Source organism: Danio aesculapii, chromosome 12 (assembly GCF_903798145.1).
Source record: "Danio aesculapii chromosome 12, fDanAes4.1, whole genome shotgun sequence".
In the NCBI taxonomy this organism is placed as follows: domain Eukaryota; kingdom Metazoa; phylum Chordata; class Actinopteri; order Cypriniformes; family Danionidae; genus Danio; species Danio aesculapii.
Genome location: NC_079446.1, coordinates 25,146,008 through 25,168,824, shown reverse-complemented (window position 1 = coordinate 25,168,824; position 22,817 = coordinate 25,146,008). Strand labels below are relative to the sequence as shown.

Here is a 22,817-nt window from a genome sequence, read left to right as displayed (position 1 = left end):
CAGTATCTCATATTTTCTGCCATTGTCAGTATACAAAACCTTTATGGTGGAAGGTATGTACATTTATAAATGATAGAGATGAATAAATGATTATAAATGATAAATGATATTTATAAAGTGCTGTCAATTTTTTTACGATATAAATATGTCGGTTTTTGTTTTCTTTTACTATGATAAGAAGTTTGGAAAATAAAGCTTATGTTATCAATGTTTTGATTATACTATATATTATGTTTCACATCCATCAATGTAAATGTATCAATCAGAAACCTCTTTTTTTCAGTGGTACTTAAAGAACTAGATATTTATACAAATGCCATTAAGGAGAGTACAAACAAAAAAGTTGTTAAAACCATGTATTTGTTTGACACTTTTAAGTTACTGTGAGTTAGCAAGGCCTATTTGTAATATTTTTTTCTTTATTTGGTATTTTATTTTATTTTACCCAATTGAGCTTTTGTACTTTTTTCTAACTATATTATGCTTTTCACATTTCTTTGTGTACACCTCTGGCATTGTTTTGTATGTGTCGTTCATGCATTAATAAAAAATACATAAATTAATAAATAAACTGTATTTATTAACTTAGTAATAAAAAGTTTATTATTATTTGAATTATTGCTACCAGAAGCTATTTAAATTGTGATGTAGTGGGGAAGCTATCGTGTGTTTAGTGTTAAACAATGTATTATTATTTGTTAATATTAACTTTATTTTCATTTTATTCACTGCATATACATTATGATCAGCTTAATATTTTTGTTGATGCATATTGAGTTATTCTATTTGTGATTTACATGACAGCTTATAAATTCCACATGTCAGTGCAGCAAATGATTGGTTTCCCAGTCGAAAAACACAAAATCAAACAATACACAAATCTGTCAAATAAATAAACAAATAAATAAATATTAGATTAAAATAATAACCAAGCATTCTATTAATAAACAAGCATTAGTAAAAAAGGGAAAGTAAATAAACGAAAATAAATAAGAATAAAATAAATTATTAGAAATAATTAATATAAAATATGATTAAACAAGACTTTTAAAATAAATTACACAGTATTAACTGAAATTAATATTAAAATGTCAAAATAAACTAAATAACAATAGTATAACAAGTAGAATGTTACGTAAAATGTAATGGTGTAAGTTAAATGCTGGGGCCTAAGTAAAATTCTTAAGTTAAGATAATAATATTAATAATAATAATAATAATAATAATAATAATCATCATCATCAATATCATCATCATAATATCTTCGTCATTGTAGTAAGAAGAAACATTATTTAAAATGTAATAACTGTTCAACTGTAATAATTGTAATAATTATAATAATTGTAATATTTATAATGAATACAATATGACAATAATGTTAGATTAAAATTAAGTCAATTAAAATTGTAAACATTAAACCAATGAAAACAATGTAAACAAGTGAAAACAATTAATCTAATGGCTAGAAAAAAATAAAAAATAAAAACCGAAATATTTTCAGAAAATATGCTTTTTAGACCCATTAAATATAATATTTGTTTTCACAGTATAAACTGGGGCTTTATATTTGGGGTTTCCAGACAATATTTGGGGGTCTCAATTTGGCACTCAAAAATTTGGAATCTTAAAGACTGCAAAAAACCCTGTCACAGGGATTGCATCACGATTAAATGTTTTGATGAGGTCGTATTTTATTGTGATGCTTTTTTACATTACGCATTCACGCCAATGACTGTAAAATGATTCACGCACTGTTGTAAAAATATCATAAATAATAATAATAAATATAAAAGCCTATAAAAGTAGTCGTCATATGCTTACCATTAACAGTTCAAACGAAAGGATTGCGCTAAAAGTACATCAGAGGTCCTCTTTTCAGTGATTAGTGATTTAATTGGTGTTGGAAGATTTGTTTACCATATTTGGGAAGGTAGTGGCATAGCTCGAATGGGAATTGGACGGGAGCTACCGTCATTCATAAATTCTGCCTTCTAGAACTTAACAAACAAAGCGTTGCATGACGGGACCTGTAGTTTCGCAGTTTAAAGACCAATTTGAACACGCACCACTGTCTTTTCTGTGTTATCTACATATTCCCTCTCTCAGTTTAAGAATCGATAATTTGACATTATACAAACCAAATCGTAATATGTATATCTATGGCTTCAATATATATGTCAAACTATCATAGTGTCATCAGAAACACAACAAACGTGGAATCCCGACGCATACAATTCCCATGACCCCCACCCCGCTCGGATTGGCTGACTCGCGGTGTCAATCATTCGGCGCTCGTCACACCAGGGCTCCTACAGTAAATATTTGTGTTTGCTCAACCGGCTGTAATGGTGGACGACTGAAAGAGAAAAGCGGAGAGAGGCTAAATCTCGAAAATCCTGTCCCGGGTGAAAACACCAGTGTTCGTGGCTCGGAAACAAGCACCAGCCAAAATGGATGAACTCAAACATCAAGTTATGATCAACCAGTTCGTCCTGACAGCTGGATGTGCCGCAGACCAGGCGAAACAGCTTTTGCAAGCGGCACATTGGCAGTTTGAGGTAAGCGCAGCGGAGAGCACACTATGCATGCCTACGCCAGTGCATTGTTTATGTGGTGCACTGCATAGCACACCTATGCATATGTGTCATTCTGTATTATCAGAGTGCTAACAATGACCCAGACGTGTTTTAGTTTTCTCATTGGGCGTTTTTAAATCTATTAATACCCTCTGCATGTGCTTTGTTGCATGAAAAATACACCTTTATAGTATAAAAAGGCGAAAAGCTCAACAGACAGTCTACTATCCAATTAGAGTTTACTCCAGATTAAATACTATAATCCGTCCACATGACACACTGTACTAGCTTCCCATGCTATTATGCAATAAAGATGACCGCTGACAGATTACACTCAAAGAGCTCAACACTGATACAATGTTGTGCTTTCGTTTCTCGTTTGGATCAGGATACATCCCACAGCCATTCCCAGCTCGCCTAAAATAAGAGAACCCCGACTGTTCCCCAGTCTATCGTGATGTTAAAATAGCCTGTAATTATTATAATACGGCATGTGAGGTAATGTTGTGTTCTGATCTTTCACTCACAGACAGCCCTTAGTGCCTTCTTTCAAGAGACAAATATCCCGTATGGTCACCATCATCAAATGGTGAGTAGGGTTTCTGTTCGTAAGTGTTTGATTTATTAAATGTAACTTTTTTCTATACATGTGTTCGTTTTTATTGAGTATACGTGCTCAGTTTATGTCGTGGCTGAAACAATAACAATGTAAAGCTGTAGCCATAGTGTCGGCCATGTTGCGGAGAGACGGGACTTCCAGAAATAAACACACACAAACACAAGCTGTGTTCTGTGTTATTACTGTAGTGTGCCGAGGTAGGCAGTATTTCAGTGTTACAGCATAAATGAAATGAAATAATGGCCGCAAGGTTAAAGTATCACGGATGTGGTTTTTCATCAGTCGAACAATCCAAATCAATGTGTTCCTGAATAGAGGACTAGTGTTTAATTCCTTGATGAAAAGAAACATGTTATGTGCATAATAATAGTAATAATAATAATGTAGTTCTGGAATATCCCTTGTTAGCTATCTAAATGTTTTTGTGTATCGCTTGTTTATTAAGAAACTGTTATGATGATGGTAAATTATGTATTAAATACCAATGTTGACATGAAGCCAACACTGCTGGCATGGCATTTAAATACAGTGCTCAGCATATATACGTACACACTCCTGACAAATCTATCTTTTAAATTCATATTTTTAATAGGAAGCTTTACAATATCATATTTGTGCATATACATTAGATTAGTCAGTTCTGAAGCCAAATCTGAAGCTTATCTAACAAAATAACTTACGATAACGGTCCAAAAACTAGAACAGCCAAATTAATATGTTATAGAAAAATATTAAATACACATCAAAAAAAAAAAAAAAGTAAAAAATCAAGTGAAGCAAAAAATGTAAAGATTTTGTAGGTTGTAAATGTTTTTTCAATATTTTGCTTGAATGTAATTGCATTATCTTTTAATTTCTAAATATGTTTGGTGACTAAAATATTATTTGAATAAATATATGTTTAATAAATCTGTTTTATTTAAATGCACCAAAATACATTGCCTATATTCACTGAGAAATGGATAAAAATATTCATTTTTAAAATAGGGTGTACTCAATTTTGCTGAGCACTGTACATAAATAAACATTGTCACAGCAGAAACCTAGAAATATAAGGTGTATAGATAGCACTTTACAATGTGGTCCCATTCCCATTCCATGCATTCACTATAATAAATTAATAATGACATAATTAATAAATTATTTTCACATGTAATCATTTGGCTGATGCTTGTATAAAGTGAGTTACATTTTTTTAAAGAATGCGTTCTGTGTGTGTCTACATATACCCCTTAACTAATGGAACGTTCTATAGTGATCTTCCTAGGACTTTGCACCTGATCAATAGTAATGTGTAGAATAAAACATGATTATGATTCATAGGCTGTATAAATGATATTAAGATGTATTTTGATCAATCAGATCAGAGAAACGTTCCCATTTACACATGGTGTTCATGTTCATTTCTGTTGTCTACTTTGAGCAATTCCTGAACTCTCAGTATAATGTATGAAATAAACTCATACAGGCAGACAAAAAGCAATCTGGAGACCAGCAGTTTTCTTCAACATTTGTCTTAGAACTATGCTGAACTCCATCTGAGTTTGTGTTTGAATCAGGATAGGGAAGAGAACGTTGCACTTTTTACATTTTTACACTGTCAAACCTAAGAATTCAGGTGAATTTAAATCACACCTGCACATTTCACCAACTTATCTCAAACTATTAGAGGATTGAGTCAGTAGTGGAAAGTGGCTGGTCTTTTGTGGCTATTCAAATGCATTCAACCACCTGAGCATTTACACTATGAAAACAATCCGGTCTAATATGGGTTCGACCTAACTATAAGCGAATGAAAGTGGGCAAGCTCAAAATGTGCCTCCTTTTAAACCAGTATTTCACATCTTCGACTTGTGATTGGATTGACATACACATCTTAATACCAGATGTAAACACGGCTAAAATGTGGTTAGCTGTGTGAGTGAATTGTTTTTTGAGTCACATACATCAGACTGCTTCATAAAATGTTCCATATTATTCATTAGTCTGAATCTAAATTACTTTTAATAATTCATATTGTAACTAGGGCTGCACAATATATCATTTCAGCATCAGTATTGCAATGTGTGCATCTGCAATAGTCACATCGCAAGATATGCAATGTGGAGTTGGGATTGTTGCTTCAATGTTGATGCATAGTTTAACCACAGTGGAGTGACATTTTATAATAGTTTGCATGTTTTTAAGGTCTGAGAGAGATTAAAATATTCAGGCACACAAATGTTACCAATATGAAGCTTTGATAAGGAATAATTGTTTTGAATTATTTGTACAATAAAGACTTTGCCATGTAATTTCTACATTTACTTATACAAAACCAAAGCATCCACAGATTATTTAACTGTTATCTTTGCTTTATTGCATTTATCAAATGCTTGTAATTTGTTTATTACGTTTTATGCATGGTTCACTCCCCTACAGAATAATCTTAATCAAAATTAATACATTTGATAACACTTTAGAGACCAGTTCTCACTATTAACTAGTTGCCTATTAGCATGCGTGTTATTGAGATATTGGTTATTGCTTATTAGTACTTATAAATTATTTCTGTACTTACAGTATAAGTTTATTCTGCGTGATCTTATCAGATATTCCTAATCCACAATACCTAAAATATCCTAACTATTAATTAATAGAATTGAATCTTAAAATAAAATGGGACCATAAATTCTTTCCAAATAGTGCTATTCAATTACTTGGGGAAATTGTATAGATGCAGTATATCGCAATATATATAGCAGAAAAACAAAAATATCGCAATGTCAGATTTTTCCAATATCATGCAGCGCTAATGGTAAATGACTAGAAAAATAGTCAACAACAAAAAAAAAAAAGATTTGTATTACTTGAATTTTTATTGTATTAATATGTTTTCTGTGCATTTTGTTATATTGATAAATATATATTTATTCATTATTAAAAACAATTATTTATTTTTTTAATCAATATCAAAATATGTCATGAAAGCTTTCTTAGATATTCAGCAACATATTGCACATCACTATACAATGTTGTGCAATATTTTCAGATTTCTGTTCAATCCTTGTTTTTTTCTGTTTGAGATTTATTGGTATCAGTACACAAAAACATGATTGTTGCTGCCTGTTCAAACTACTTGTATAAAATAAGCTGAAACAACACAATTATTGTAATTTCTTTAGACAGTTTGTTTATTTTATGTTCAATCTACTTATGTTTGTAAAGCATTGTTAACCTAATTGTTACTACATGGTTAGTGTATATGTGGTTCCCAGCATGCATTGCATGGGATTGAATTAGGAAAGGGAAATGTTGACAATAAAATAATCTGTGGTGTTTTAAGCTAAGAAAAAGACATTTTAGAGTTTAATCCTCACTTAGTTTAAAAATTTAGAAGAGTTTTGTAATGTTTAGTTTTGAGGTTACCACCTTGCAGAAGAGTATGGGTGTTGGCAGCTTAAATATCAGTTATTTTGTTTGGTGCATTGCTGTGCTAAAGCTAGTTCTGAGATCAGCATCAGCTAACTGTATTCATTAATAAAGCAACTGCAATAAATAACGTAAAATTCCCGTTGTCTAAATTAGGTGTTTAGAAATGAATTGGCTTCTGAAGTGTAAACTGTGTTCACAGGCCAGAGTAATTCAAATGAAAGTTATTAGACAGAAATTGATCAAAATACAATTAGCTCAAGGGCTTTATTTGGCTAACATAAGTTAAAATTATGTAATTCAAATAAGTTCAAATAACACAATATAAACAAGTTGAAATAACGTATGGTGATGCAGTGGCGGAGTAGGTAGTGCTGTCGCCTCACAGCAAGAAGGTCGCTGGTTCGAGTCTCGGCTGGGTCAGTTGGCGTTTTTGTGTGGAGTTTGCATGTTCTCCCTGCGTTTCCGTGGGTTTTCTCCGGGTGCTCCGGTTTCCCCCACAGTCTTAAAGACATGCGGTACAGGTGAATTGGGTAAGCTAAATTGTCCGTAGTGTATGAGTGTGCATCCGCTGCGTAAAACGTGCTGGATAAGTTGGCGGTTCATTCCTCTGTGGCGACCCCGAATTAATAAAGACTAAGCTGAAAAGAAAATGAATGAATGAAATAAGGCAGTTCAAATATGTGGAAATCTGTGTCCTAATTAAATTAAATTACACCAACAATGATTTTTTTTATGCGGAATAAAGGGTTTAGGGAAAACAAAAGAGTGTCTTTGGATCATTGTTTAACACTAAACACAGGATAGTTTCCCCACTGCATCACAATTTAAATAGCTTCAGGTGGAAGCACAAGAAGCAGAGGTGTGATTTTGCTGCATGGCTGCCAACCCTTAATGTTATTGGTTAGGCTGTCCTAACTGAGTTTGTGCTTTAATTTCTCATGCACTGAATAGCTTATTCTGACCCACCATGAAGTCATACTGAATGAAAAAAAGATGTTTTACCATATGTTGGTTTGATTCTATATTCCTTTTTTGGAGTATTGTGAAGAATTGACTGTTGGAAATGAGTAGATGACGGTGACTGTATCTTTGAACTTAAAATAATTTAGTGGACGGTGACAGAATTTTCTTTTTTGGGGCTGAACTGATCCTCTCATTTATTTTTATTGACAACATCACAGCCACAGTTAAAGTTCGCCACATGTTTAGGGCTCCCTTAAGGTTAACATCTGCATTCACTGCTGTTCGTTTAACTACTAAACTTTAATTAATGGGAAATGATTGTTGTGAATGGGCATGCTGAGATCATGTCCCTGGACAGATGTAATGTTTGATGTTTGCCTTTTAGAGTGATGCTGCTTCTGTAGTAATTGCTCGCCACATTAGCTCATAATTCACAGAAATACTCAAAACCTTAGATATCACACAGAAATAAGGACCATTTTTAAAGTAGACATCACCAGGTTGTACATACAAATTGGCGACTTTTCACACTTGTATTTATTGAAAGGGGAAGAAAAACGTATTTGTGACTTGTGTAGGAGCATTTTGACTAAAAATAATTCAATAAAACTTATTAAAATAAAATCTTTATTAAAGTTACTAACAGTACAATTTCTCATGGCTACAATCCTCATACAGTCACAGGCTTCAAAAACACATGCAAATGATGCATTATAATACAGACACAACCTTGAAAATCTTGCAATGTCACAATTGCGAATGATCACATTGATATCGATGCTAAAAAGATATATATTGTACAGCCCTAGTTATGATCGTAAATTATATATTGAATATGTATTACCAGTGTTGCCATGAATATAGCTGATGCTGCTGATTTGGCATTAAAACATAAATAAATAAAAAAGGTTTCAAACTTAACTGGTATAAAGGTTTAATGAAATTCATATGGCTCCCCTTTAAAGATTTGTAATGTAGGACAAAGAAGGATGACAATTATGAATTTTGTCTTTTAAATGAATGTTTATTGTTAGTGCTGGGAGATTAACCGAGAGTGATATATATATATATATATATATATATATATATATATATATATATATATATATATATATATATATATATATATATATATATATATATATATATATATAAGCTGGTTTTAATAAACCTCCAGCATATAATTTCAGAAGGAACAGCATTTACTACACAGTGTGGTAATACAATGATAAACTATGCAAAAAAAAACCGAATTTGACTTTGTCAATGTCAAAACTGCTTAACATTGAAGTTCGAGTCAATTGAATCGGTGTCAGTCCGGTTTTCATAGTTGAAGTTTAGTTTAGTTCAGTTCAGTGTGGTTTAAATTTCACTGCTGAAAGTCCAAACACTGAAGAGCAAATCCATCGATGCGCAGCTCAACACATCCCAAACCAAGCAAGCCATAACTTCAGTTGAGTGTTTGAAATAAGTCCTTATGTGAGATAATTCCATAGTCATGTGTTTGTTATTATAACCTGAATCAATGAAAGCAGTTAAAACTTCTGTTTATTCAGCAACCACTATGGGGATTTTCAGAGTTTCTTGGTGTGTTTTTGGGTATTTAGAGTTTCCTTTGGTGCCCTCTGGCCTTCACAGAAGATTTACTGCTGATATCACTGTGCTTTTCTGACAAGATGTGCATGACAATGCCCTATGTATTGCTTATGAAAGTGCCAATTACCATTTTTGTTTCATGACTTTCATTTACATCTATTCAAATAAAAAATAAGTTTTCCATTTTCTTGCATCTAATAGTAACTTTTAGTAAACACTGACTTGTGAATTTATATCACCAGGAACCATGTAACCAATAGAAGATGAATATGTTATGATGTGACCCCTTAGCGCAAGAATAAGACTGAAGCTCAAGGAAAAGAAATATCTTTGAATATGCAAGATTGCATTGTTTCAGTGGTGAAGGAGATATGCAAGCCTACACATTTTTATAGTTTGTTACACTCAACGGCCACTTCATTAGGTACACCTTACTATTATCAGGTTGGACAAGGTTGCCTTCAGAACTGCCTTAATCCTTCGTGGCATAGATTCAACAAGGTACTGGAAATGTTCCTCAGAGATTTTGGTCCATATTGACATGACAGCATCACGCAGTTGCTGCAGATTTGTCGGCTGCACATTCCATGATGTGAATCCCACATTCCACCACATCCCAAAGGTGCTCTGTTGGATTGAGATCTGGTGACTGTGGAGGTCATTTGAGTACAGTTAACTCATTGTCATGTTTAAAAAAATCTGAGATGATTTGCACTTTATGACGTGGCACGTTATCCAGAAGATGGGTACACTGGTCATAAAGGGATGAACATGGTCAGCAACAATACTCAGGTAGGCTGTGGCGTTGACACGATGCTCAGTTGGTACTAAAAGGCCCAAAGTGTGCCAAAAAAATATCCCCCACACAGTTGACATGTTACCAGCTTGAACCAGTCTGCCCATTCTCCTCTGACCCCTGGCATCAACAAGGCATTTGCGCCCACATAACTGCCACTCACTGGATATTTTCTCTTTTTTGGACCATGCTCTATACACCCTAGAGATGGTTGTGCCTGAAACTACCAGTAGATCAGCAGTTTCTGAACTCAGATCAGACTAGCCCACCAACAATCATGCTCAAAGTCCCTTAAATCACCTTTCTTCCCCATTCTGATGCTCGGTTTGAACTGCAGCAGATTGTCTTCTTGACCATGTCTACATGTCTAAATGCGTTGCATTCCTGCCATGTGATTGGCTGATTAGAAATTTGCATTAACAAGCAGTTGGATATGTGCACCTAATAAAGTGGACGGTGAGTGATTATCATCGTTATGTTTTAAAAAGATGCCCGATTCTTTACCTCAGTACAATAAAATACATTTGCGGCTTATTGCTAAAGGTTTTGGTACCTATGTTTTATTTGGTTTAAGGGGACTATAGAAAAAAGGCAGCAGAATAAAGCAAACTATATATGTACATTTATAACTACTAATATTAAACAACCCAATTTCTTAACTACATTTTATACATCTATACATTTATACACAGCTATGTGTTAAGTGCTGCTAAATTAAGTTGATTTAATTAGTCAATTGTTAAACAAGAATGCAAATATGTTCTGTATAAGTTTAGGAGAATTGTACAATGGTTTCTGCCAGCTTTTGAGAATTTAACATTTTTCCTTGGGAATTCTTGTATCCCATCCAGTTAAGCTCTGTGTACACAGTAACCTCCAAAGAACAAAAAAAAAAAGAAACTCTTAGTGAGATGCCCAGTTTTCATCTGGCTACAGCAGTAATTAAAACAGGATTTATCACACAAAGACTAGAAAAGGCCCTTTTCCTGGCATTGGGGCTGAGAGGGAGGGGTACGAGTTCTGGTAACTTTAACGGTGGTTTGTTCATGGGTGTGACTTCAGAAACAGTTTGTCAATATTATTAATCGCTCACACTGATTAATTCTGTGCACCTTAGAGACGGGGTGGAGAAATGATAAGAGTTTCTAGCAGTTAATTGACAGATTGATTAAAATGATCATTTAGCAAAGCTCCTTATCTTGATGACCTTACCATCCATGTAGCCTATAAAAGAGAACAGATGTTCTCCCTTGTGGAAGCTGTGAATTGGGGAAGTGGGACAAGCAGACAGTGTGAAACATTACATGCTTAGAAGCTAAGAAATAGTGGAACGTCTAATTAAAGGCAGCAAATACAAAGTCAGTTATTATGTCTGAACTGAGGCATTGGGCCTTGAGTTGATGTCATGGTCATGGCTTTGTGTAAATAGTGTGGTAGAGAGAGAGCAAACCACATTTATCGGCATTGATTCTCAAACTAAAGTGTGTGAGTAATGAACAGTGCACATGTGTAAAATCAAGACGTTAATGTTTGGCTGGTTGGCCAAGACTACCCCTGTTGGTAGATAACATTGAAAGATAAATGCAAGCCCCTTGCAAAATAAAATCCTCAAGGTTAGCTAATGTAATACTTAAAAAAACATGCTGTGTATAGTAATATCTTAATTTACTGCTTAAGAGTTCCTAAGGTATGTGTTGGTGAGGTAAGTGAGATGTAGTACTGGAGTTCAATTATATAGGGAGGAAGAACAAATAACTTGATTTCTAGTTGATCATTTGGTATCAGAAATGGCTTACTGTGAAAGGCAAAGTCTTAAGATTATGCTTATTTTACCAAAATAGAATATGATCATGCCTTGATTCTTAATTATTTAATTAGGACAGTAAGGTCTGTCTTTGCTTAGACAAAAGTCTTAACAGAAATAATGTAATTGTGCATGATGCGTGAGGCCAGCAAACACGACGTTGCTTTCAGTTAAGATGAACACAGTTTCCATAATTAAACTTTATAGATAAAGGTCTTTGGCTCTGCATACAATGACTTTATCTTGCTGGTGTTTATAGCCATTTCACTTCACTTCAGGATGCATTAACGCCACCCTGTAGGTCAGAAATAATGTACAGTATATAAAGTCATGGTGCAGTGGAAAAAGAATTAATTTTGTGTATTACTTCCTTGAGCTTGAAGGACTGCATCCATACATCTCTGCATTGACTCAAATAATTTATTAATAAAGTCATCTGGAATGGCAAAGAAAGTGTTCTTGCAGGACTCCCAGAGTTCATCAAGATTATTTAGATTCATCTTCAACGTCTTCTCCTTCATCTTACCCCAGACATGCTCAATAATGTTCATGTCTGGTGACTGGGCTGGCCAATCCTGGAGCACCTTGACCTTCTTTGATCTCAAGAACTTTGATGTGGAGGCTGAAGTAGGAGAAGGAGCGCTATCCTGCTGAAGAATTTGCCCTCTGCTGTGGTTTGTAATGTAATGGGCAGCACAAATGTCTTGATACCTCAGGCTGTTGATGTTGCCATCCACTCTGCAGATCTTATGCACGCCTCCATACTGAATGTAACCCCTAACTATGATTTTTCCTTCACCAAACTTGACTGATTTCTGTGAGAATCTTGGGTCAATGCAGGTTCCAATAGTTCTTCTGCATTATTTGTGATTATTGGGATGCAGTTTAACAGAAGTCATTATTTGGTGATCTTACAACTGGAATCGATGACAAGACTTTTGTCAGGTAGCATACTGTCATTGTTTTTTTTTAATAAATAAAAAAACCTTCTGGTTATCCATTTGAAGCAATACCTCCTGCAAATAATAAAGTGTGAGAAATAATGATGATGTAAAAATCTGAATAGATACTTGACTAGTAGTTTAAGTTGTTAGAACATGGGCCTAAATGAAATAACAAATGCAAAAGCACTTAACTGAAATTTAAATTTCACTTTTACATGCTAACCCAGTTGTGCAACATCACTACAGAATTGCCAATTTTAGCATCTCTTGAATAATAAATTGCTTGCTTTTCATTTGTGAATTACATTGGGAACAATGAGAGAGGGGAAGGATCGGCAAAGCACCTCGAGCTGGGAATTGAACTCGGGTCGCCGTAAGCAAGTCGGTGCTATATGTCAGCGAACAGTACCACTAGGCTATCGGTGCCGACAGAGCTTGTCCACTTTTAACTTTAACAGAAGACAACCTTCTCTACATTCCTAGCATATGATTGTTGTTCCTAGCATGGGAAAACACAGATTGCATTTGAGATTGTTGTGCCATCGTCATTGTTTTTGTTTGCTTGCTTTACCACTCTCTTGTAAGCGCCATAACATGGGTTTGTTTCTTCAGTGGTACTGAGGGCTCAGCGAAGGTGATGCACAAGGACTGCATTTCAAGTCTGATTTAAAGCTTGTGAAATATAAACATAATGAAAACAGTCAATTTATATCGCTTATAATGACAAGAGACCACGAGACTCATTTGAACATGTTAATACCAGGTGTCAGCGGTAATGCGTCTCGGCTGACCACTCATGATTGGATCACTCAAAACACAAGTTAATACCAACAAGTGCAAACCGGGCCAAGATCCAATCAGTCAACTATATATAGAATCAAGTCCTGCCCTAATTTGTTTTCCAATAAGCTGTTACAATTGGATATATGTCAAAATGAAAAATGTATCTGTCACTGCTTGATTTATCACTATTTTATAGCCTTTAAAATGCACTTAAACCGAGATAGGAGTTCTGTCTTTTACTGCTTTGATTGAACAACTTTCACTATATTACGATCACTTGGCAGAGGACACAGCAGTCTGTACTGGCCGTAGAGTCGTGTCCTTCTGTTTAACAAATAATGAATATGATTCAAGCCTTGTATTTGTCATAAAAATGCCATTTTTAGACAATACTTGCCTATTGTTTTGATTTGAAATGTCTCTGTTCTGTGTCAACACTCAGGTTAATAATCAAGCCCTGAACTGAGAGATCATTTGCTCACATGTGTGCAAACACTTGAAAAGCACACACACACACACAACTCTGCATCTCTGCAGTATGTGATCACAAATTACTGGTATAAAAATCAAAGCACCTCCTGAAGGCAACGGCTGCCTGTTTGACGCATCTCCCAACTTCTCTTTCTCTGAGATATGCACACAGCAGATCAGGCAGTCTACTGTACTGTCTCACAACACTGGAACACTGAAGTGAACTATCAGTTATCTCATTGCGAAGCCTATCGTTATTTTTTGTACATCATACGCCACAATGTGTTCATTTTCCATAATTCCAGCCCTGAGCCATGTATACATGTGTGTGAAGATACAAAGCAGTTGTTTGGATTAGACCCTCCAAGCTACTGTGAAAGTGTGGAGTGGTGAATTGCTTTACTGATTTAGTTCAAAGGAATTTGATGACTTTTTTTTTTGTGCGATATATTTCCAGTGAATTTGAGGAGCATTTTTGTCTCATGTTCATAAGAACGCTGTAAATACTTCTACTTGTTGTTGTTGTTTGAAACGGTTTGAGTACTTGAATAATAGTAGTTTTTTTCCTGCTGATGTCCTGATACAGTGGTTACAGATGTGCTTTGTTTATCAAACACGCTTTTTTCACTTTCTTCACTTTTACTTTTCATGGGCGACAAGGTTTATTTTGAAATCAAAACATTGCTGATGCAAAGATTTTTATTTTCAAGTCCCACATTTGACCTGGATTGTTAACATCAGCTTATAGTGTGCAACACTAAAGCTTGAGACACACCAAGCTCATGATAAAGAACTAGCGGTGATGCAAACTAACTGTGTTGTCACCTTGCATCGGCTGCATTTGGCCTCGTTTGTACGAAAACATTTTCATGAACACCAAAGTGCACTAGTGGCCCAATGTTGCCCAATGGCTGCCCTTCTGCCTGGTGCATGCCAGGCTTTAGGTTTCAAAAGTAAAAATGAAAACATTCATTTCACCCATAGGGAAATCGAAAATGAACAATAAATAATAAAACCATTCAAAACCGTCCTATTGTTCACATTGAGGATGTCAGTTGAGGGCTATATGCTCTCCACCTGCATTATTATTTGCATTACTTTTCATTTATTTTCTTATTATTACTTAAAAAAATTCAAAATAATCATGTGTGTAAAAATATTAAACAGTTTAAAAAGCATAATTTTTTATATTTCTGCAAACAAATCTCCACCAATCAGAGAATGAATTAAATCAAATAGTGCAAAAATGACACATTAGCACCTAAATACTCCTATGAAGCACTTAGACTGATCTTGTCAAATGACCCAAAAAAGTTTGGGGTCAGTTTTTTTCATGTTTTTTTTTTTTTAAGAAAATTTATTCTGTTCATCAAGGCGGCATTTATTAAATATAAAAAAAGTTAAATATTTATTACAATTTTAAATAACTGCTTTCATATTGTATGTAGTTTCAAATGAAATTATTACTCCAATCATTATTGCTTTTTATTACTCTTACGATTAGTAATAATAATAATACATACATACATACATATTAGAGTAATTTCTGAAGGATCTTGTGACTGAAGACTGGAGTAATGAAGCTCAAAGTTCATCTTTAACAATACTGGAATAACAGATTAAATTAAATGATAAACTACTTTCGAACAGTCATTTTATAGTGCAATAACATTTCACATTTTTACAATTTGTTCTGTATTTTTGATTAAGTAAATGCAGCCTTGGTGAAGAGAATAAGCTCATTTTAAAACATTTAAAACATTCAAAACATTTTAAAAATACTACTGACCCCAAACTTTTGACCGGTAGTGTACGTCTGAAGTAACATAGCAGGTATTAGACTAAATTTATTTTGCAACCACACTCAGTAGTGGGGTTGGTATGTGCCTAAATATTAAAGTGTTGGGTTTTTTACCATTCAAAATAAAAGAGAGAAATATGAGGAAGCAGAGTGTATGGTTATTTAAACACAAAATTCTGACAGGACATCATGCATTACATTTTATGGAAATTTCCTTCTACTTTAAACACAAATCAATGCAAAGCATAATTCAAAATGTGAGTGAAAGTCAATTTGCAAAAATCCTTCATTTTGACTGTACATTGTGCTCTACTTGACAGTGAAACATTCTTTGTTCCCAATTTTTGTAAATTTTTTGAATCCCAGTCATTTACCAATGCAGAGTTTGAATTTTTTTTGTTTTTGATCAAACCATTGAAAGACAAGGGCTGTGCTTGGAATAGGCATGGGCCGGTATAAGATTCTGACGTTATGATAACCCTGGATATAAATATCCCGGTTTCACGTATTGTGATGTCTGGGTAAAGTTGGCGCAATAGCCTAGTGGTTAGTGCACTGACAAATGGTGCAGTAGCACTTCAGGTCTTCCCGAGTTCGAATCCTGGCTTGAGAACATTCCTGTCCCTACCTCCTCTCTCTATCTCACTTCGCTTCCTGTCTAAAATACTGTCCTATCAACTTAAAGGCAAAAAGGCCAAAAAATGTCTGGGTAAAAAACTTTCCTCTGTGAACACAATATATTTGATTTTGAGAAACATTTAAAATATTATGGAACTGAAATGAAGTATTGACTTCTGCTGTCTTCATTTTTCAAAAACACAGATTTTTTTTTTTTTTTTTTTACAATTTAAAACGACATCTTTGGATTTTTTTTCGGCTGGAGATACTGTTGTCCTAAAACCCAAAAACAAAACAAAAAATGTAAATAAAAAATCTTACATATACCGTAGGAACTGTATAGCATAAAATTTTGACAGTTTTAAAACCTTTACTTTTCCAAACTGTGGTATACCTTGAAAAGTTTTATCGTCCCTTGCCTAGTTTGGAAAACCTGTTTGAAAACAATTGCTTTTCAGTCTGGGGATGCTCTGGTGATGCAGAAATCACACTCTTTAGCTAACAGTGACCAATATTGTTTTAAACATTCACTCGGCTTCCAAGTAAATGAAGTGTAACTAACATAAATGAAAGCTAACAAAGTGAACAGGGCTGTGTACCGCAGGTTCTGTTTTTCTATGCCAACTCTGACCTCATTTCTCATCAACAGATCTGTCCTCAGAACCAAAATATTTCCATAGCAACCCAGCTGTCGGCCGGAGCATGTTTGTTATGTACACCGCACCTCTCGAAACACTCTTTATCGATGTTACTGAATTATGGAGGATCTGCAGATGCTCCGAGTCTGGTGGTTGTCTTAAAACCACTGACCTTCAACTCCACATCTGCAGCATCTGTCCAGACTGCTGATGTATTATCGGACGCCATTTTGAGCGGCTCTCCTAAACTCATGACTAGAGCCATTTATGCAGCTTTTTTTTTTATCCTTCAGACTTCTTGTAAACACTCTTGAGAATTAAAGCCATCTAGGGACACGGAGGTCCATTTGAGACTTTTGACCGACCACAATGGGGTAATTGTGGTGGTTTTTGGAGAGAGATATCCTTACGGGTGGTTCAATAAAAACTGCAGGCGGCAGGATTCAAGGTTGCTGACAGGACGGGACACGGATGCCGATGTGATCACTGCAGTAAGACAATATGTACATGGTTCTCATACCTGAGCAAGGGCACACCGGGAAATATCCCAATGAAACGCTGACCATCGATTTAGCTTTCATTCACAAAATCTCTCAATTTCTCCCCATACTTTAGTCCTTATTTAACCCATTGTCTGCACTTTTGTGGCGATTTCAAATGTTGTTTATTTTGGTGATTGTTGTCCTGTCGCCAAAAACATTACAGGATGGCGGGGTTGCTCTCATGAGGCCTATTGTGTACCTCTGTAAATGCGGAGAGAGGACAGCGAGTTCATAGAGGACAATGGGGAGGTCATTGAGGTGATGGTGAAGCTAGTGATAGTGAAGGGCACACAGAGGAAGCCTGAGAGGGTGATGCCAGGGCAGATGAGAAACAGGAAGTAGAACTGTTAAAAGAGCACCAGTCAACACTGGCAGAATGAATGCAAAGGAAGGGAGGGAATGTCGGAGCGATCTGCAGGGGCAACTTAATGTTTTAGTTGCTTATCATATGGATTCAAATGTGTGTTTATTAGTTTATGAATGTTACAATGTGTTTAAAATCAACATGCAATAAAAACCTTTGGTTACTTCTGGAGTCTAAAAGATGTGACCTGGTTTTATGTGCTGATATTGAAAAGTGGTCTGTAAATGATATGTACAATGGTGTTTGTAATATCAGCCAAACATGACAATAATTTTAGAGGAAGGGTAGGATTTGATTCATTTGGATTAAGGAAGATAAAAGTGAGTTATTGCAAATGATTCATTAAGAAAACTGATTAAAAGTACTGTTTTGAAAAAAAAAAAGCTTTTATTTAGCAGATTTTTTTTAACCTTCCTCTTCCCAAAACATCTCTTATTTCCTCTTTCTAAAAGCTACCTCTCATCTGACCTGTCTTCCCCTGAAATGTGTGATGTCTGTGTATGGTCAGGGGGTCCTAATTTCACTTCATGTAAAAGTGTATGTGACAAATAAAGGCTTCATCATCAGCATCATCATCATCATCATCATCATCATCATCATCATATTAAAGCGACTGTAAAGAAATAAGGCTTCCAATCATTTTTTTGTTTGAAAATTCTTTTGAACTTCCTGAAGATCCTGAAAATCTTGTAGCAGCAAATTTGAATGTTTTCTAAAAAAAACTGTAATACACAGGGATTAGTGGTGCAATGACTAATTTGACAAATTTAAAATTGTAATAATTCAATCTAATCAGATAAATTCAGCTTTAGTGAGCACAAAAGACTTCATTTCAAACATATTACTAGGGTTGGTTATCATTTATTTTAATTTCCTTGTTTTTTTTCAGTACTTTTGCCTGAACCGGTATCAAAAAAAAGGGCCACAACACAACTGTGGATAATAATGGCTTTTTTATTAAAAAATAAATCTATAAATTGAATAGTATAATAAAAGTTTAAAGTATACAGAAAATTTAAAAACACAAAAAAATTACAAAACAACAAATTCTCTTAAGTTCACTATAAAACTCAAGCCAACTACAATAATTTAAGTAACATTAGTAATTACTGCAGAGTAGTTGGTATTCTTTTGCACAATATTGGTCTGTCTTATGTAAAAGTACTTGTATAGTCTGTCTTAGGTTATGTGTATAGTTTAAGTATTTATAACATATGTATAGTTAGTAGTTAATATAGTTAGATTACCGCTCTGGGATTTTAGTTATGTATAGGTTTAAAATAGCTCTTACGTCCAGTGTTGTGTTCATATTTATGATAATCTTTATTTATGTAGCATCGTGGTCTTGCGAGACACATTATATTCTACTGTATGTCCACACTTGTAGCAGAATGTCAATAAAGCTCAACTTGACTTGACTTTGCCTTCTATGCCAAATAAACGACACCTATCCACCTCTATAGTATCATGAGATTGTTTAAACCATAGGTCTCAAACTCAATTGCTGGAGGGCCGCAGCTCTGCACAGTTTTGCTCCAACCTTAACAAACACAGCTGATCCAAATAATCGAGGTGTTCAAAAGAGTCTTGAACACCTTCATTATTTGGATCAGCTGTGTTTGATCAGGGTTGGAGTAACACTGTGCAGAGCTGCGGCCCTCCAGGAATTGAGTTTGAGACCTATGGTTTAAAACGATGTATTGCACAATACAATTCACTGTAAAAACAATTTCACTAATCACTATTCAAAGTTGCCATCTATCATGCAATAACATGCCATTTTACAGATGTTATAATTGATAAAATGTCTTAGTACATGTTTATAGTAATATTTATGGTTATAGTCTTCAAAATATCACTAGGTTTCTAATTGAATTCAGGAAATAATGCGGTCACACTTTATTTTGATAATCCATTTGTTGAATTTAGGTTACATTGCATCTACATGCCAACTAATTCTCATTAAATTATTTTCTCATTAATTATTTTTTAAGTTGACTGTTAGATTGGGGTCAGGGTTGGGGTTAGGGTAAGTGTAAGTTGACATGTACTTGCTAAGTTTCTTATAGTCAGTTAAATGTCTGTTGAAGGAGCAGTATCAACAGATATTAAGCAGACAGTCTACTAATACTCAAATGGACCATCAAAATAAAGTGTTACCAATAATGCGCACTATCCAAAAAAATATTTATAATTCTTATTTCCAATTTCAGATGTGTACTCCCGCCAACACGCCGGCAACACCACCAAACTTCCCAGACGCGCTCACCATGTTCTCGCGACTTAAAGCCTCAGAAAGCTTCAACAGCAGCAGCGGTCCCAGCATGGCCACCTCACCCCCTCCGCCCCCGGTCAGCTGGGGCATGGCCCCACCCATACCCAACCAGCAGAGTTTATGGACTCAGGGCCCATCCGCCCAACAGGCCCACCCATCCCCAGGCTGGCCCTCAGCTGTCAACCAGCAAGCGGCATCCGAACAGAAGGCCAGCGCCGCCATGGAAGCCGAGAGATGAGGGCCTGGGCTACCTGTCCTCCTCCCCAACTTCACCGACCCGTGGAGCGAGGGTTCGGGGAGGGCTCGCGTTTTTCTCTCTTACTCACCAAACATGGAGGCAGAGAGAGCTACACAAAGAATAACCAAGCAACATGGACATTTACAGAAGAGGAGCGAAAGCCAACAGGAAGGTAATACGTAAAAGAACGAAACAATCGCACATTGTATTACGAAGAAAGAGAGCGAGTTTTTTTTCCTATAATAAAAGAGTAGATTAACATATACAGGGACTATGATCATTGCGCCTGTGGATTATTTCTGATATTTTCTCAAAGATGGACATCTAGCATCTAAGGCAGCAACTTTTCTCAACGTTTTACTTTTTAATTCTTTTATCTGGTGTTCTTTATGCAAGACGTTGCATGTGGATTAGCGATCTGTTTTTTTGCGGTTTTTAACTAACTAGTATTCAATGCAAGCGTTCATGTGTTCAGTGTGTGCGTGTGTGTGTGCGTGTGTGTGTGTGTGCGCGAGAGAGACTGACACACTTAAACATTGTGTATGGGACTGATCTTTTCTCTCCCCGTTGGATAATGGGACTTTTTTCGTACCTCACTGGTCACCTGACACTCTACTCAACCAATCAGGGAATCTTCCTAGTTGAACACAATTTTTTGAACCGGATTTTTTCCATCGCGCTTTGCTTTATATCCATTAAGCGGTAGCTCACTGATGTCCTCAGAGACTGTCTGAAAATAGAATACGAAAGACCTGGATGTTTTATAATCATGGTTTGTAGTTTTATTGAAATCTGTTTAGGAGGAGCTTTTTTTTCCAGACTGTTTTCTCTTAGTCGAGGAGAGTAAATCCACACCGCTAAAGCTACATTTGAAACCGGACTACTATACAACATGTTTGTAAGCAGACTTACCACTTTGCATGACGTATTCACATGTATATCATATTTTGTAGTTTCTTGCTATTTGGGGGAATTCTACATGAACGCTTTTTCGGGAACTCTATCTTATTGCTAGTTTTAGTGAAAGATCTCCTATTCAGCTTGTGATTCTGGCACCATCTGCTTTTCTATTGCCGTTTATTTCAAATGATGAATCTGAAGAATCAAAAAAAAAACTCTTTGCTGATCTACAATGTTTCATTTTCCCTTTACACCAGTTTCTGATCAAACTTTTTCTTTCGGGGTCCCTTGTTCCCAAATGGTTTTCCATGTATGTTTTCCCCTGTTTGACTGTATTGAGACCATTCCCACAATATTTGTGGACTACCTGATAATTAACTTATCATTGTTTGTGTTCCTAAATAAATATTGTATGTCCTACCATATGACTTCTGTTCTCCAAATGATAAGCAGTTGCTGTGTCGTTGTACGATCAGGTTAAAAATATTTGTAATAGAAATATTACAGCATTCTGACCTTTCTTTCTGTTTATAAGATAAATTAACAAAGTCTGGATGAAATAAGACTTTACAGTGTTTATTTTCTTAGCACACAGTAGCTACGTTTCCATTCACCTGTTTTTATGCGCATAAAAAAATCGATAGATGAGAACGCCAAAATGCGCAAAAGTTTTGAAAATGCGCACATATGCGCATAACTGAGTAGGATAAACGTTTTATTCGATAAGAAAAGATGTGCATAAACTACGATAAAAACACTTTTACCGAACAAATTCCAGTATGTGCATTAAAAAAAGGTCATGTGATTTTGTTATGAGATCATGTGATGATAAAAATGTGTGCGACTGGACAAACCAGCAGGCTGAGCACATTATAAAACACCTGAAATGTTGTTTTAGTCATTCTAAAACGCCTTAACCATTTTAGTATGAGTGATATTCTATTATTAATGACCTCCAGAACTGTCAAGAGCGTCAAGGGCGCCAGTTAATCAGGAAGTGGCGATTTTGTTCTCTTTGACTCATTGTATGGAAACTGCTTTATGCGCACTTCTTTTATGCTTATTACAGTTTTGCACATAAATTAATTCAGATTTATGGATGGAAACATAGCTACTGTTAGTCTTAAAGTGAATAATTATTGCATACTATGTCTATGTCTAAGCACTTTCTTCTGCTCTGGAATGACAGTCTTTCTCTGGTGATGTCAGTTTGAAGGTTTGGGTGAAATATGCTCATCCTAAATGTTTTGAAGAATGTTCAATTCAAGGAAAAGAAGGAATTTTAGCAAGTGAGGTTATGCTGATAGAATGTTTTTATGTTTTATGAAAAATGGAAACACCAAAGAAGCTTTAATATGTTGTGTGCTGTCTTAGACGTCACAGAGCAGCATTATACCAGAACCCTAAAATGTATTTAGTATAATAAAACAGCGCTGCTTCTTCCCCACATGCTCACCACTGGAAGAACTGGAAGC

The 22,817-nt window shown here is 35.2% G+C and overlaps 1 protein-coding gene across 1 annotated transcript; it reads left to right on the top strand.

Annotated features, from left to right (window-relative positions):
* The first annotated feature begins 2,295 nt into the window (after positions 1–2,295).
* ubald1a (UBA-like domain containing 1a) lies at positions 2,296–21,767 on the top strand. The gene is given in 4 exon segments (XM_056470225.1): positions 2,296–2,558; positions 3,106–3,165; positions 20,143–20,312; positions 20,314–21,767. Coding segments are annotated over 4 exon segments (591 nt in total). The 5' UTR covers positions 2,296–2,450; the 3' UTR covers positions 20,567–21,767.
* Positions 21,768–22,817: the final 1,050 nt, after the last annotated feature.